We start from the raw sequence: 17,326 nt of genomic DNA, 5'->3' as shown, positions 1-17,326 counted from the left end.
TGGGACCAAGTGCAAGATGCTTCTACGCCAGACTCGCGGAGGTGATATCTGAACAGAAGCAGTAGCCCAGAAGTTATGTTACAGCCTGGATAAGATGTCGACTGTCCTTCTCTCTCCTTCAGTCAGCTTTACTCTGCCTCAGGGGAACGAGAGCATCGGCCCCAAAGCCGACAACAGTTGCAGATATTGACTATGAGGCAACAGTCACTGAATGCCACATAGATCTGCGGCTCAACTAACTCAACACAGCTAGGATAGCTACTTATGTATTAGGATATTTAATATTAAGGTAATAAAATGGTGGCGAAGGAATGGCTATGTGGGGAGGCTGGAGGCCATTATAAAAAAAAAAAATATTAGTAGTATTAGTAGTATTAGTAGTGGTAGTATTGTCATTATTATTATTGTTATTAATATTTAGCCCTGGTGGGCTAATCCTGTAAAAAAAATGACTTGTGGCAGACTTGTAACAGACTTGTGGCAGACTTGTAGTAGACTAGTGGCAGACTTATGGCAGACTTGTAGCAGACTTGTGGCAAACTTGTGGCAAACTTGTGGCAGACTTGTGGCAAACTTGTGGCAGACATTTAGTAGACTTGTGGCAGACTTGTAGCAGATTTGTAGCAAACTTGTAGCAGACTTGTGGCAAACTTGTGGCAGACATTTAGTAGACTTGTGGCAGACTTGTAGCAGATTTGTAGCAAACTTGTAGCAGACTTGTGTCAGACTTTTCGGAAACTTGAGGCAAACTTGTAGCACACTTATAGTAGACTAGTAGCAGACTTATGGCAGACTTGTAGCAGACTTGTAGCAAACTTGTGGCAGACTTGTAGCAAACTTGTCGCAGACTTGCGGCAGACTTGTAGCAGTCTTGTAGCAGACATGTATCAGACGTGTAGCAGACTTGTGGCAGACTTGTAGCAAACTTGTGGCAGACTTGTAGCAAACTTGTCGCAGACTTGCGGCAGACTTGTAGCAGTCTTGTAGCAGACGTGTATCAGACGTGTAGCAGACTTGTGGCAGACTTGTAACAGACTTATGGCAAACTTGTGACAGACTTGTAGCAAACTTGTGGCAGACTTGCGGCAGACTTGTAGCAGTCTTGTAGCAGACATGTATCAGACGTGTAGCAGACTTGTGGCAGACATGTGAAAGCCGTGGGCAGGTATTTGGCAGACATATGAAAGACTTGTGGTAGACGTGTGGCAGACGTGTGGCAGACATATTATTGATATTGATACTGAAACAGTTTATTTAGCCAGAACACAGATACAGAGTCGATTAAAATTCATAATATTAACATTGCTGAGCCAGTTGAGAGCCTGGGCGCTCTTGTAGGCAGGTATGTGGCAGGTATGTAGCAGGTATGTGACAGGTATGTGGCAGACGTGTGGCAGAAAAATGGCAGACATGTAGCAGACATGTGGCAGACATATAGCAGACATATAGCAAAAATGTGGGAGAAATGTGGCAGACATGTGGCAGGCGTGTGGCAGACATGTGGCAGACATATGGCAGACATGTGGCAGACATGTGGCAGACATAGAAGACATCAGAAATGTGGCAAAAATGCAGCAGACACGTAACAGACCTGTGGCAGATATGTGGCATTCGTGTGGCATGTGGCTGACATGTGGCAGACGTGTGGCTCACATATGGTAGACATGTGGCAGAAATATGGCAGACATGTGGCAGACATGCAGCATACATATGGCAGACATGTGGGAGAAATATGGCAGACATGGAGCAGACATGTGGCAGAGAAGTGGCAGAGAAGTGGCAGACATGTGGCAGACATGTGGCAGACGTGTGAAAGAGGTGTGGCACACGTATGGCAGACATGTGGCAAACATGTAACAGACATATGGCAGACATGTAGCAAACATGAAAGTCTTGTGGCAGATATGTGGCAGACATGTGGCCAACGTGTGGTAGACATGTAGCAAACATGTGAAAGACGTGTGGCAGATATGTGTCAAACATGTGGCACACCTGTGGCGTGTGGCAGACCTGAGGCAGACGTGTGGCAGACATGTGAAAGACGTGTGGCAGTCATGTGGTAGACATGTGAAAGACATGTGGCAGACATGTAGCAAATATGTGAAAGACGTATGGTAGAGATGTGGCAGACATGTGAAAGACATGTGGCAGACACGTGAAAGACGTGTGGCAGACATGTGAAAGACGTGTGGCAGACATTTAAAAGACGTGTGGCAGACATGTGAAAGACATTTGGCCTACATGTAGTAGACACGTGAGAGACGTGTGGTAGACATGTGGCAGACATATGGCAGACACGTGAAAGACGTGTGGCAGACATATGAAAGGTGTGTGGCAAACATGTGGTAGGTAGTAAGTAGTAGGCAGCCACCAAACAGGGAGGTACTACCGCCTGGGAAGATATTGGAAGCATAATGTGTTGTCTAATGGTAAATCCTGCTGCCATATGTGACCAAGTCCCAGGTTCATAATCTGACTTTGTGCCGCACTTACACACAATTTCAGGGTCTCAGTTGTTTCTCTTACTTTCACAACACAACATACATATATCATTTCTCACTATTGATATTTTTTTTTAATTTTGGTATTCATTTATTGTTATTATCATTATTATTATTATTATTTTATTTTTATCAAAATGTTTATTTATTATTATTATTGTTACTATTATTATTATTATTATTATTATTATTATTATTATTATTATGTTATTATTATTACATTTTCGCCCCCCAGGCCCCGATGTGGGTCAGTAACCTGTGCCCGGGTGGGCTAAAAAAAAAAAAAAATGTGACAGACAGTTCTGTCAATCGATACAACAATTAAAAGTGTAAAGAAAAAAATGAATATATTAAATAACCTAATGTGTGTGTATGTGTGTGTGTGTGTGAGCGGCGCCGCGGACAAGGCTAGGGTGACGTCACGCCACGTCACTGGCCACACAGCCAATCACACGAGCAGAGAGTCTAGGGAACCATGAATGAACATTCCTCAGTTTCTGGGCCGTTCAATATTCAACTCTCGTTTTTACTTGTCAGTTTTAGATTCCTGTGTGTGTGTGGGAGGTGGGTTGTGGGGAGCAAGAATCTGGCCAGTCTTGTCCAATTATCTTTGTGTGTGTGTGTGTGTGTGTGTGTGTGCGTGTGTAATAATAATAATAAGAATAATAATAAAAGGTTTATTAATAGAGTTGCAGCCGGTGGCTGAAAATATACAAACTTACAATTGATTTAAACATAATGATATGCGTTCAATACATTTAAAGGGCTGTACAGTACATAAATCAGGAGTTGAAATGAGATACAACACACACAAGAATAAAACGTCCTTAGCACTGTTAGCAGCTTCAGCTGCTCCAGTGCAGCAGCAGCAGCAGCGAGGACCGTGAATGAAACGCTCCCAGACCTGACAGAGGCAGCGTAAGGCCCGGGGTTGACATGTTACGTTCAGTCTGTCCAGGTGTATGTTTGCATCGTGGCTTAATAGAAGCTTCTCAACCGCCACTAATGTCTTCATTTTAAACCTACTTGTGTAACGTTGTCATAGTTGTGTTGTTAGAGAGGAAGGTGGAGGGCTGAGGGAGGTGGAGGGCTGGCGTGGGTGGACGGCGTGGCTGGGGTTGGCTGGCGGCCAATCACATCACACTGTGGTGAGGGCGGGGGTGTTGGCAGCCCGGTTGTCTGCTCGAGAGGTTTACTTCACTCCCTTGCTCTTCCTTCCATTGTCTTCCTCCAACACGCCTTATATACGAGCTCCCTTCACACACACACACACACACCTTCACGCTATAATGGAACGGGAGAAGACGATGATTGTGTGCACGTCATCCTCCCTCCCTCTGTCTCTCCTACCTCCGCCACCTTCCCTTCACGGCACCCGTCTCCTCTCCCATACTCTCTCACCCCTCCTCAGTCCTCCCCACATATCGAGGGCCAACGATCACCATTAGTGTCAACACCCTCACCACCACCACGAGCGTCAACACCCTCGCCACCTCCATCAGTGTCAACACCCTCACCACCACCACAAGTGTCAACATCCTCACCATCACCTGTAGTGTCAACACCCTCACCACCACCATTAGAGTCACCCTCACCACCACTTCCCTCAACACCCTCACCACCACCACTAGCGTCAACACTTTCACCACCATTAGTGTCAACACCCTCACACCACCACAACTGTCAACACCCTCACCACCACCTTGTGTCAACACCTCACCACCTCCAGTGTAACACCCTCACCACAACCACAACTGTCAACCCTCACCACCACCATCAGTGTCACCACTCCTACCACCACAAATGTCAACACCTTCACCACCGCCAATAGTGTCAACACCCTCACCACCACCACAACTATCAACACCCTCACCACCACCACAACTGTCAACACTCTCACCACCACCACTTGTGTCAACACCCTCACCACCACCACAACTATCAACACTCTCACCACCACCACTAGTGTCAACAACCTCCCCACCACCACAACTGTCAACCCTCACCACCACCATCAGTGTCAACACCCTCACCACCCACAAGTGTCAACACTCACCACCACCAATAGTGTCAACACCCTCACCAACACCACAACATCACCCTCACCACCACCACAAGTGTCAACACCCTCAACACCCTCACCACCACCACACTGTCAACACCCTCACCACCACCACAACTGTCAACACCCTCCACCACAAGTGCCAACACCTCACCATCACCACAACTGTCAACCTCACCACCAGTAGTGTCAACTCCTCACCACACACAACTGTCAACACTTTCACCACCAGTAGTGTCAAAACCCTCACCACCACCACAACTGTCAACACTCTCACCACCAGTAGTGTCAACACCCTCACCACCACCACAAGTGTCAACACATTCACCACCGCCAATAGTGTCAACACCCTCACTACCACCTCTAGTGTCAACACCCTCAACCACCACAACTGTCAACACTCTCACCACTAAGTGTCAACACCCTCACCACCACCACAACTGTCAACACCCTCGCCACCACCATCAGTGTCAACACCCTCACCACCACAAGTGTCTTCACTACCGCCAATCGTGTCCTTCACCACCACCAGGCTCAACACTCTCACCACCTTCATGTCAACACCCTCAACACCACACAACTGTCAACACTCTCACCACCACTAGTGTCAACACCCTCACCACCACCACAACTGTCAACAACCTCACACCACCTAACTGTCAACCTCACCACACTACTAGGTGAAACACCTCCCCACCCCCACAGGCGTCAACACCCTCACCCACCACTAGTGTCAACATCCTCCATCACCTGTAGTGTCCACTCCCTCCACCATCACAAATGTCAACACCCTCACCACCACAGATTGTGTCCACCCTCCCACTACGACTTGTGTCCACACCCTCACCCCCACAACCTGTCAACACCCTCACCACGACCTCTTGTCTCAACCCTCGCCACCACCACAACTGTCAACACTCTCACCACCACTGGTGTCAACACCCTAACCACCACCATAACTGTCACGCTCTCCACCACAACTGTCAACACCCTCACTACCGCCACAACTGTCAACACCCTCACCACACCACTAGTGTCAACACCCTCACCACCACCACAACTGTCAACACTCACCACCACAACTGTCAACACTCTCACCACCACCACTTGTGCCAACACCCTCACCACCACCACACTGTCAGCACTCTCAACCACCACCACTAGTGTCAACACCTCACCACCATCACAAATGTCAACACCCTCACCACCACGACTTGTGTCCCACACCCTCCACCACCACCCCACTGTCAACACCCTCACCACGACCACTTGTGTCAACACCTCGCCACCACCACAACTGTCAACACTATCACCACCACCACTAGTGTCAACACCCTCACCACCATTACAAATGTCAACACCCTCACCACCACGACTTGTGTCCACACCCTCACCACCACCACAACTGTCAACACCCTCACCACCACCACAAGTGTCAACACCCTCACCACCACCATCAGTGTCAACACCCTCCTGCCACAAGTGTCAACACCCACTCACCACCACAACTGTCAACACTCTCACCACCAGTAGTGTCAACACCCTCACCACCACCACAACTGTCAACACTTTCACCACCAGTAGTGTCAACACCCTCACCACCACCACCTGTCAACACTCTCACCACCAGTAGTGTCAGCACACTCACCACCACCAAAACTGTCAACACTCTCACCACCACTAGTGTCAACAACCTCACCACCACCACAACTGTCAACACCCTCACCACCACCATCAGTGTCAACACCCTCACCACCACCACAAGTGTCAACACATTCACCACCGCCAATAGTGTCAACACCCTCACTACCACCTCTAGTGTCAACACCCTCACCACCACCACAACTGTCAACACTCTCCCACCACTAGTGTCAACACCCTCACCACACCACAACTGTCAACACCCTCGCCACCACCATCAGTGTCAACCCTCACCACCACAAGTGTCAACACCTTCACCACCGCCAATCGTGTCAACACCCTCACCACCACCACAACTGTCACACTCCACCACCACCACGTGTGTCAACACCTCAACACCACCACAACTGTTAACACTCTCACACTAGTGTCAACACCCTCACCACCACCACAACTGTCAACACCCTCACCACCACCACAACTGTCAACACTCACCACCAGTAGTGTCAACACCCTCACCACCACCACCACGAGCGTCAACACCCTTGCCACCACCATCAGTGTCAACACCTCACCACCACCACTAGTGTCAACATCCTCACCATCACCTGTAGTGTCAACACCCTCACCACCACCATTGAGTCACCCTCACCACTTCTCTCAACATCCTCACCACCACCACCTGTCAATACACTCTCACCACCACCACTTTGTCAGCACCCTCACCACCACCACAACTGTCAACCTCTCACCACCAATAGTGTCAACACCCTCACCACCACCACAACTGTCAACACTCACCACCACCACAACTGTCAACACTCTCACCACCACCACTTGTGTCCAACACCCTCACCACCACCACAACTGTCAACACTCTCACCACCACCACCACTAGTGTCAACACCCTCACCACCATCACAAATGTCAACACCCTCACCACCACGACTTGTGTCAACACCCTCACCACCACCACAACTGTCAACACTCTCACCACCACCACTAGTGTCAACACCCTCACCACCATCCAAATGTCACACCCCTCACCACCACGACTTGTGTCCACCCTCACCACCACCACAACTGTCAACACCCTCACCACGACCACTTGTGTCAACACCCTCGCCACCACCACACAACTGTCAGCACTCACCACCACTAGTGTCAACACCCTCCCACCACCACAACTGTCAGCACTCACCACTACCACAACTGTCAACACCCTCACTACCGCCACAACTGTCAACACCCTCACCACCACTAGTGTCAACACCTCACCACCACCACAACTGTCAACACTCACCACCACAACTGTCAACACTCTCACCACCACCACTTGTGCCAACACCCTCCACCACCACCACAACTGTCAACACTCTCAACCACCACCACTAGTGTCAACACCCTCACCACCATCACAAATGTCAACACCCTCACCACCACGACTTGTGTCCACACCCTCACCACCACCACAACTGTCAACACCCTCACCACGACCACTTGGTCAACACCCTCGCCACCACCACAACTGTCAACACTATCACCACCACCACTAGTGTCAACACCCTCACCACCACCTTTGTGTCCACACCCTCACCACTACCACCCGTGGCTCCCTCACCACCACCACAAATGTCAACACCCCTCACCACCACGACTTGTGTCCACACACCCTCCACCACCACAACTGTCAACACCCTCACCACGACCACTTTGTCCACACCTCGCCACCACCACAACTGTCAACACTATCACCACCACCACCTAGTGTCAACACCCTCACTACCGCCACAACTGTCAACACCATCACCACCACCACTAGTGTCAACACCCTCACCACCACCACAACTGTCCACACTCTCACCACCACCACAACTGTCAACACTCTCACCGCCACCACTTGTGTCAACACCCTCACCACCACCACTACTGTCAACACTCACCACCACCACAACTGTCAACACTCTCTCACCACCACCACTGGTTAACACCCCTCACCACCACCACAACTGTCAACACTCTCACCACCACCACTAGTGTCACACCCTCACCACCACCACAACTGTCAACACCCTCACCACCACCATTAGTGTCAACACCCTCACCACCATCTCAGCTGTCAACACTCTCACCACCGCCACAACTGTCCACACCCTCACTACCACCACTAGTGTCAACACTCTCTCCACCACCACTAATGTCAACACCTTCACCACCATCACAATTTTCCACACCCTCACCACCACGACTGTGTCCACACCCTCACCACCACCACAACTGTCAACACTCTCACCACCACCACTAGTGTCAACACCCCTCACCACCACCACTTGTGTCCACACCCTCACCACCACCACTTGTCCAGCTCCTCACCACCACCACCAAATTTTGAACACCCTCACCACCACCACTTGTGTCCACACCCTCACCACCACCACTTGTGTCAACACCTCACCACCAACACTTGTGTCAACACCCTCCCCACCACCACAACTGTCAACACTCTCCACCACCACTAGTGTCAACACCTCACTACCACCTCTGGTGTCAACACCCTCACCATCACCACAACTGTCAACACCCTCACCACCACTAGTTTCAACACCCTCACCACCACCATTAGTGTCAACACTTTCACCACCACTAGTGTCAACACCGTCACCACCTCGTGTCAACACCCTCACCACCACCACAACTGTCAACACCCTCACCACCACCACTAGTGTCAACACCCTCACCACCACCACTAGTGTCAACACTCACCACCACTAGTGTCAACACCGTCACCACCTCTAGTGTCAACACCCCCTCACCACCACCGCTTTCAACACCCTCACCACCACCACTAGTGTCAACACCCTCACCACCACCACTAGTGTCAACACTTTCACCACCACTAGTGTCAACACCGTCACCACCTCTAGGTCAACACCCTCACCATCACCACAACTGTCAACACCCTCACCACCACTGATCCAACACCCTCACCACACCACTAGTGTCAACACTTTCACCACCACTAGTGTCCAACACCGTCACCACCTCTAGTGTGAACACCCTCACCACCACCACAACTGTCAACACCCTCACCACCACCACTAGTGTCAACACCCTCACCACCACCACAACTGTCAACACCCTCACCACCACCACTAGTGTCAACACCCTCACTACCACCCCAACTGTCAACACCCTCACCACCACCACAACTGTCAACACCCTCCACCACCACCACTGGTGTCAACACCTCACCACCACCACAACTGTCAACACCCTCACCACCACCACTGGTGTCAACACCCTCACCACCACCACAACTGTCAACAGCCCCTCACCACCATTACTAATGTCAACATCCTCACCACCACCACAACTGTCAACACCCTCACCACCACCACTAGTGTCAACACCCTCACCACCACCACAACTGTCAACACTCTCACTACCACCACAACTGTCAACACTCCACCACCACCACATCTGTCAGCACTCTCACCACCACCACAACTGTCAACACCCTCACTACCACCTCTGTGTCAACACCCTCACCACCACCACAACTGTCAACACCCTCACCACCACCACTAGTGTCAACACCCTCACCACCAGCACAACTGTCAACACTCTCACTACCACCACAACTGTCACACTCTCACCACCACCACAACTGTCAACCCTCCCCACCACCACCACTGTCAACGCTCTCACCACCACGTGTCAACACCCTCACCACAACTGTCAACACTCTCACCACCACCACCACTAGTGTCAACACCCTCACCACCATTCCCGACTGTCAACACTCTCACCACCACCACAACTGTCAACACTCACCACCACCACTTGTGTCAACACCCTCACCACCACCACAACTGTCAACACTCTCCTCCACCACAACTGTCAACACTCTCCCACCACCACTAGTGTCAACACCCTCATTACCACCTCTAGTGTCAACACCCTCCACCACCACCACAACTGTCAACACCCTCACCACCACTTGTGTCAACACCCTCACCACACTGTCAACACTCTCACCACCACCACCACTAGTGTCAACACCCTCACCACCATCACAACTGTCAACACTCTCACCACCACCACAACTGTCAACCCTCACCACCACCACTTGTGTCAACCTCACCACCATCACAACTGTCAACACCCTACCACCACCACTTGTGTCCACACCCTCCACCACCACCACAATCAACACCCTCACCACCACCATTAGTGTCACAACCTCTCCACCATCTCAACTGTCAACACTCTCACCACTACCTGTTTCCACACCCTCACCACCACGACTTGTGTCAACTCCTCACCACCACCACAGTCAACACCCTCACCACCACCACTTGTGTCCACACCCTCCACCACCAACACTTGTGTCAACACCCTCCACACCACCACACTGTCAACACTCTCACCACCACCTCTAGTGTCACACCCTCCCACCCTAGTTTCAACACCCTCACCACCACAACTAGTGTCAACACTTTCACCACCACTAGTGTCAACACCCTCACCACCACCAGTAGTGTCAGCACCCTCACCACCACTAGTGTCAACATCCTAACCCCACTAGTGTCAACACCTTCACCAACACTTATCAATAATTTTATAAATAACCAGTGTATTCACTCCCAGTAAATCTTACTTTCTTGCAATGCCACTATGTTGTAATGCCCAGTAGTAGGCTTGTCCCCACCTAGTTATTATATATCATATTTGTCTCTTATATTTACTTGTATATTATTTGTCAATCAAGAGACCCATTCCCCAATTATGTAACTGTATATTTTCAGCCTTCTGGCTGTCCTGCTCTTTCAATAAATCGTTAATTATTATTATTATTTATTATAACACTGTGTCATACCCTCACCACCATCACCAGTGTCAACAACTTCACCACGACTAACACTAGTGTCAACACCCTCACCACCACCACTAGTGTCAACACCCTCATCACCACTAGTGTCAACACCCTCACCACCACTAGTGTCAACACCCTCATCACCACAAGTGACAACACTCTCCCCACCACCACTAGTCTCAACACCGTCACCACCACTAATTAGGTAATGTTAGGTTAGGTTAGGTTAGGGTGCTTCATATAATTGAGGGGGTATATTCCTGAGATGTAATGTAAATAAGGATAAGAGACTCCATGACCATAGTGTCAATACTCCATTATTTCAGATTTATACTATAATAGGGGCTTTGAAGCTTGCTGAATAGCCTATTTTTGGAAGTGAGTGAAGCTAGTGCACTTGCTATTAGAGCTCATAAGATATCACCCAAGGTGGAACCTAGGAGGTGACAGGGCCAAATTTTCCATCTAGATTATTCTAGGCTGCGACTAGCAGTTGAATAAAACTGGAAACTTAAGAAAGCGAAACCTCATGAAAAAAAGCTCCTTTTGCCTGTGCCATGTTCAGGCGTGCCTGAGTTTTATCAGGTTTCATTCCTTCCAAATCCTACATCAAGAATCACAGGGGAAACTGAAGGAAGGGCAGGATTAAGTGTGTGCACTACACTCCTCACCAAAATAGGGTCAGCAAGCTTCAAATCCTATTTTAGTGAGATGAGCTCTTCTGTGCCTTTATACAGGAAGGAGGGGCTAAGATACAAGGCAGTGGTTCCCAACCTTTTTGGCTGTGACCTAAATTTCTCCAAGTCTGTGCAGTCCTCCAGGCATATAATATATTATATAGCTGAATGTTAAGCAAAAATTTGTTTGACTATGAAAAGTACTATATTTTTTAAGTTGTCTAAGGACACTTGCAGACCCTACTGAGGACTACTCACGATCAGTTTGGTGCGACCTGAGGTTGGGAACCAATGATGTTGAGGGAGCAGTGAACACACGCAGGACCATTTTAATTTTTTTTTTTAGATTAAGCTAAATTAATTTATTTTTACTGGCGTGCTATCTGTGGGTCGAGGGGTGAGACCCATTGCCACGCAGGGTGCGTCTGACACCTGGTGAGACAGGTATCTTGCTATGAAGCAGAGGACCGATTTCCACTGACCCCCTTCCCAGACCTGTGAGGAGGTGGGTCTTCAGGAAGGCCAGTAAAGCCTCTATAACCTGCCTCAACCTGTCTGCTAGTCCTCTGACTGACAGTGGGCGCCCCGACCGAGGATGAACGAAGAGGTGATGTGATGCTGGCCGGTGGTGTGATCGGCCGTAGCGGAGAGGTATTGGCGAGGGTGCCGACCGGGCAGAATCGGTGGTGCTCACCCTCCACCTTCTATGCCGGAACTGCTAATGGCTGGAGCCTATGGTTCTCTCGCTCGTTTTTCGCAAGGGGTGGGGAGAAAATGTCAGGGACACTGCAGAATCTCCTTTGTCGAAGGAGGTCAGTGGTCGAACCTCGATGAGTGCCTTGAGCTGATAGGACCTGAAGCCCGTGGCCAGCACAACGAAAGGGGCCTTCTGTAATAGGCGGTCCTTAGACGGCCAGATGGTGAATGGATCCTGGGGTGAGACAGATATCAGATTAATCCATGTCTAGGTAAAACCTTCAGAGCAACAAAAACATAGGAAAAACAGACAACATAAGGCCAGAGGCCCTCAGGCTAGGTTGTCAGTATGGTTCACAAGATTGAAGGAGTAGTATTTACTGAGCCCAGAAGAGAGAGGACTTTCTCTAAGGACCAGAAAGTACGGGATGATCTAGCAGGTGGTCACTGGTGGAACAGGCCCCGCTTCAGCAGGGTAACCGACCTGTTGTTAACCTTCACACCCCACCAGTAATCCTGGAGGTCGGTGAGGGCAGCCAGGTGGACGGAGAGGGTTGGATAGACCTGCTTGCGCTAGAACTCTAGTACTATACTTTCACTGGACGTGGGAGTTCCTTGCTCCTTGAGGTCTTAAGCTTTCCAGCAGGACTCGTATTGTCAAGTAGTGGAGGGTCTTAGTCCTGATAAACTGTCCTCCACCACTCTAGCCGAATACAGTCTGCTCAGGGAGGCACAGAGAAACTCCATGCGTTAAGTGAAGTGATCTCTGTAGCCTGACAACAAGGGCATCGAAGAGACAGACGTTCACTAACATCAGTGGATGCAGACACCAGCCAAGTAGCTTTAAGAATAATGGTTGAGCCAACCAGTAGGGGGCCAGAGGACCTTCCCCTTGAAGCTGCGAAGCTTGTGGCAGACCCATAGCAGAACCTTGGAGCAAGGGGGTGGGAACAAGTAGATGTAGGTCCATCTGTTCCAGTCCTCTGTGAAGGCGTCTGGTCCCCGTGTGCTGTCGGCGTCAACCGACTCAGTCGCTGGGAGCTGAGTGGGTATCGGAGGCAAGAGGTCCACCTCCTGCCGACTCCACTGCTTTATCAGTGACTGAAACACACTCTGGCATAGTGTCCACTCTACTGGCATCCCCTTGAAGTGGGATAGAGCGTCGGCCCAGCCGTTCTCGATCCCCAGGACATGACGAACGGACAGGTGGATATTCCGGTGGTGTGCCTCCTTGAAGATCTGCTCCGAGAGCATTTGGGCTGAGCTAGACGTGCCCTGCCTGTTGAGGCAGAAAACGGCTGCTGTGCTGTCCATTTCGAAGCAGATAGCCTCGTCCTGCGTAGTCTGGTTGTCCTCCAGGAATCTCCATGCCACGTACAGCTCTCGTACGTTGATGTGAGCCACCCTCAACTCATCTGTCCAGCCCCCGAACTGCTGGTGACCCTTGGAAGACTGGTACCCCCAGCCTACGTTGAGCATCCGATTCTATGAAGAGGGTAGGTGCTTGTGGAACCCAGAGTGTTCTCCGGCGCAGGGCGTCGCGATAACCGGGCGTAGAAGGGCGGACAAGTGAGGGGACATGGGACGGTGGAAGGCAGACGACCCAGGGGTACCTCTGCCGTGTCGTTGAGGGAGCCTAGGAGGGTCTCTCACTGGATGCGAGTGAAGCTGACCGACATTGAGGCGACATAGAGGCGCTGGAGTATCCGTCTTGCGTTGTCTGGGCAGAGGCGGGAAGCCGTGGAGGTGTTCCTCATCCCCAGCCACACCAATTGTGATGGTAAGAGGGAGGATTTTGGGTGGTTGATTATGAAGCCCATGCCCTCCGCCGTGGCTAGTGTTACCCTGATGCTTGATTCGCCTTCTTCGCTGGACGAGGCCGAGATCAGCCAGTCGTCCAGGTACATGAGGACGTCTAACTTGCGGTGGGCGAGCTCCCTGGCCAAGACCCTCATGATTCTGGTGTAGACTGTCGGAGCTAGGGAGAGACCGAAGAGGAGCCGGGTAAATTGAAACACGCCCCCCCCCCTACCCTCCACCTGGAAGGCCAGAAACTTCCTGAACCTCCTGTGGATTAGAACGTGCCAGTAGGCGTCTTCCAGGTCGATGGAGCAGCCAGGCCCTGTTGATATGGAGGCAGATCTGAGCTATCGACACCATTCGAAAATGGTGCGGCTTGATAAAGCGGTTCAGGAGGCTGAGATGCACCACCAATCTCTCCATGTTCGAGTCTGAAGGCCTCCCACAGGAGGTTCAACCGTGCCCCTACCGCCTTATCCAGATGAGGGCGAAGGTTAATAGCCGAGGCGGAGGCGAGTCTGGGTAGATAGGGCCTTGTAGACGCCGAATGCCGAGTCTGGGTGGAGGTAGTTACGGTTGTCGGCCAGTGCCTTCAACCAGGCGTTGAGTTGGGCCAGTCCTGCCATAGTGGAGAAGGCGAGGGCTGCCTGCTGCCTCTCCATGGTGTCCTTGGTCAGGGTGGCCTGGGCTACCTGAGAGGCCTGTCACGGGAGAGAAACTGGGTTAATTTTGGAGCCCACAGGAACTCCATCAACTCGTTTGGTACCCGGTCATGGTGAGGGGGATAAGACTACAGGGAGAGCTGTTCTTTCTAGCCGCCGCCGTCCAAATTGACTAGAGGTCGAGGCCCATCTTTTTCGATGGAAAAAGGGCCTGGCCGGCTGCTTGGACACACCTCCTACTGTCCTGTAGTGTTGCCACTCGGGACGGACTTGCAATGGACAGCACGGAACAGGAGGCCAGAGAGGCGAAGGCGTCCAGGACCGCAACCAGGCACGTTCCTGACAGGGCTGGGGCCATCTCCCTTCTCGACAGGCGGAGCTGCCGGAACTCGAAGTACTCTGAACCTAAGCCGTCCGCCCGTCGTCTGACCTCTAAGTCGGACCGGGAAGAGAGAACTAGGTTCTCCCCCCTCCACTCGAAAAAATGGCCAGTCTCCCGTGGTGCCAGTGCACACACCAGTCCCGTGGGACCCGAGCTCACTTATACCCTGCCCCTCCACCCCAGCTGATGATGTTATCAGATTTCTTAAAAGAGAGGGAAGCGTCCTTTCGGAGTGGGGAAGGTCCCTTCTCCTGACGAAGGCCTGGGCCTTGTTGGGGCTGCCGAGGATGCTGAGACCGACTCCTGGTCTGAGTCGGAGTAGTCAAGCAGCCTCTGTGAGGACCCGGCCCACTTTGGCTGGGCCGGACTCTGAGAACACTGAGGGGTCCGGGGAGGGAGGCGGGATCTCCGTACCACAGGAAGTTGGTTGGAGGGGCCTGGGCCTGCTGCTGCTGAAGCTGCTGCGCTCCGAGCCAGGAAGACAGAGCGTCCTCCTTGCGGGTCCACTTCGCTGCCAGCAACTGTCCTTAGGCGACCTGGGGCGGTGGTGCCTGTGGGAGGAGGACTAGGTGGGACTCCCGGAGTGGTGACAGTGGCGACTGGAGGAGTGAGCACTCGACTCCCGGATGGGCGTGGGGAAGCGCTGCAGAGAGCCCAGACGTCCAGAGCGGAGAGAGGTGGGCTCCCCGGTGGCCGACTGAGAAGGCGAAGAGGTGGACCTCGGACTGTGGTCCTCGGTAGAGCGGTCTCTCCCCAAGGGGCCTCGGTGGCAAAACACCAACGGGGAACAGAGATCCTGGTCCCTCCAGGAGAGGGAGGGGGTGCCCTGGTGTCTGGTGGAACTGGAGGCTGCCGCCCAGCGGTGCTGAAACTACTGCCAGAAAATGTGGGAGGTGTCCACATCCTCGTCAACGACACGAAGACCACCTCCACCCTCAGAGCACCATACAGTGACTCGGGTAGAACCTGTCGTCATCCACACATGGGGCGTTGGCTGAACAGGTGGAGTGGTCATCCTGTTGGAACCTGGCCGAACACCTCGGGGCCGAACAAGGCACCTTCTTGATCTGGGGATGTAAAACAAACAGGAGAAATAAAACAAAGGAGCAAGGAGGAAGACAAGACTACAGACGTCTCTCTGTACAAACAAGCCAAACCATGAAACGGTAACGACTCGTGGCGTGGGCCTAGACATGATAAAACACAAACAGAGGAAGAGGGAGAATGAAAATGAAGGGTGGGAAAACCGAAGCCTATTAGAGCAACTTGAAGAGGAGGAATGGGCACCAACTCAGAAACCACAGAACGTGACTACAAGGCACGGGAAAGAGGGATAGAAGAAAGCAGCACTCACACGAGGAGGGCCACCCTAATGGGGAAAAGCAACCAACACAGGGACGCGCCGTGAAGCACCACACAAGTAGATAAAGGGGGGCAAAACACTTTACAGAAAAGAAGCCTGAAAATGGCCGAAAGCCAGAGAGCACCGACACAAGCCAACTAAGCCGAACCTAGAAAAACAACACTCTCCTCTTAATTAACTGAAGAGGCAATTTTGGCCCTGCAGACGTGAAAAAGCACAGGGGGTGTGGAAAGTCATCAGACACTAACCATAATGTGAGAAGAAGCTGAAGCAGGAGAAAAATCTGGAATGTCTACCTACCACAGGAGGGCAGAAAGGAATGACCTTTGATTTAAAACGCAGGTATGCCATAACACGACACAGGCAATAGGAGCTCATACTGTGCAAGTTTCTATTTTCTCAAGTTTCCCATTTTTCAACTGCTAGTCGCAACCTAGAATAATACAGTAGTTAAAATTTGGCCCTGTCACGTCCTAGGTTCCACCTAGGGTGATATCTTATGAGGTCTAATGGCAAGTGCACTAGCAAGCTCATCTCAGTAAAAGATTGTGTAGTGTGTGGGAGGCGGCAGGTTTAAAATATCCAGCCCTATGTACTGTATTCTACATCAACAGTCAAGTGACACATACTGTACATCAGCAGTCGAGTGACACATACTGTACATCA

The 17,326-nt window shown here is 51.3% G+C and overlaps 1 protein-coding gene across 1 annotated transcript; it reads right to left on the bottom strand.

Moving 5' to 3' along the window:
• Window positions 1-14,747: 14,747 nt before the first annotated feature.
• LOC121874367 (mucin-7-like) lies at window positions 14,748-16,200 on the bottom strand. Its single transcript, XM_042378502.1, has 2 exons — window positions 15,595-16,200; window positions 14,748-14,954 (listed from the first exon to the last, which is right to left on the bottom strand). The coding sequence occupies exons 1-2, from the start codon at window positions 16,198-16,200 to the stop codon at window positions 14,748-14,750; spliced, it is 813 nt and encodes a 270-aa protein (XP_042234436.1).
• Between the last annotated feature and the right edge of the window lie 1,126 nt (window positions 16,201-17,326).

Source organism: Homarus americanus, unplaced genomic scaffold (assembly GCF_018991925.1).
Source record: "Homarus americanus isolate GMGI-L3 unplaced genomic scaffold, GMGI_Hamer_2.0 scaffold8346, whole genome shotgun sequence".
In the NCBI taxonomy this organism is placed as follows: Eukaryota; Metazoa; Arthropoda; class Malacostraca; order Decapoda; family Nephropidae; genus Homarus; species Homarus americanus.
The sequence above is the reverse complement of the archived record's forward strand: the minus strand, read 5'-3'. Positions and strand labels throughout refer to the sequence as shown.

Excerpts from the sequence above, each read along its gene's own strand:
- LOC121874367 (XM_042378502.1), bottom strand. The coding sequence starts at position 16,200 with ATGTGGACACCTCCCACATTTTCTGGCAGTAGTTTCAGCACCGCTGGG. Across the intron at positions 14,955-15,594 it reads CCGACTCAGACCAGGAGTCG|GCCTCTCAGGTAGCCCAGGC; the intron begins GTCTCAGCATCC and ends CTCCCGTGACAG.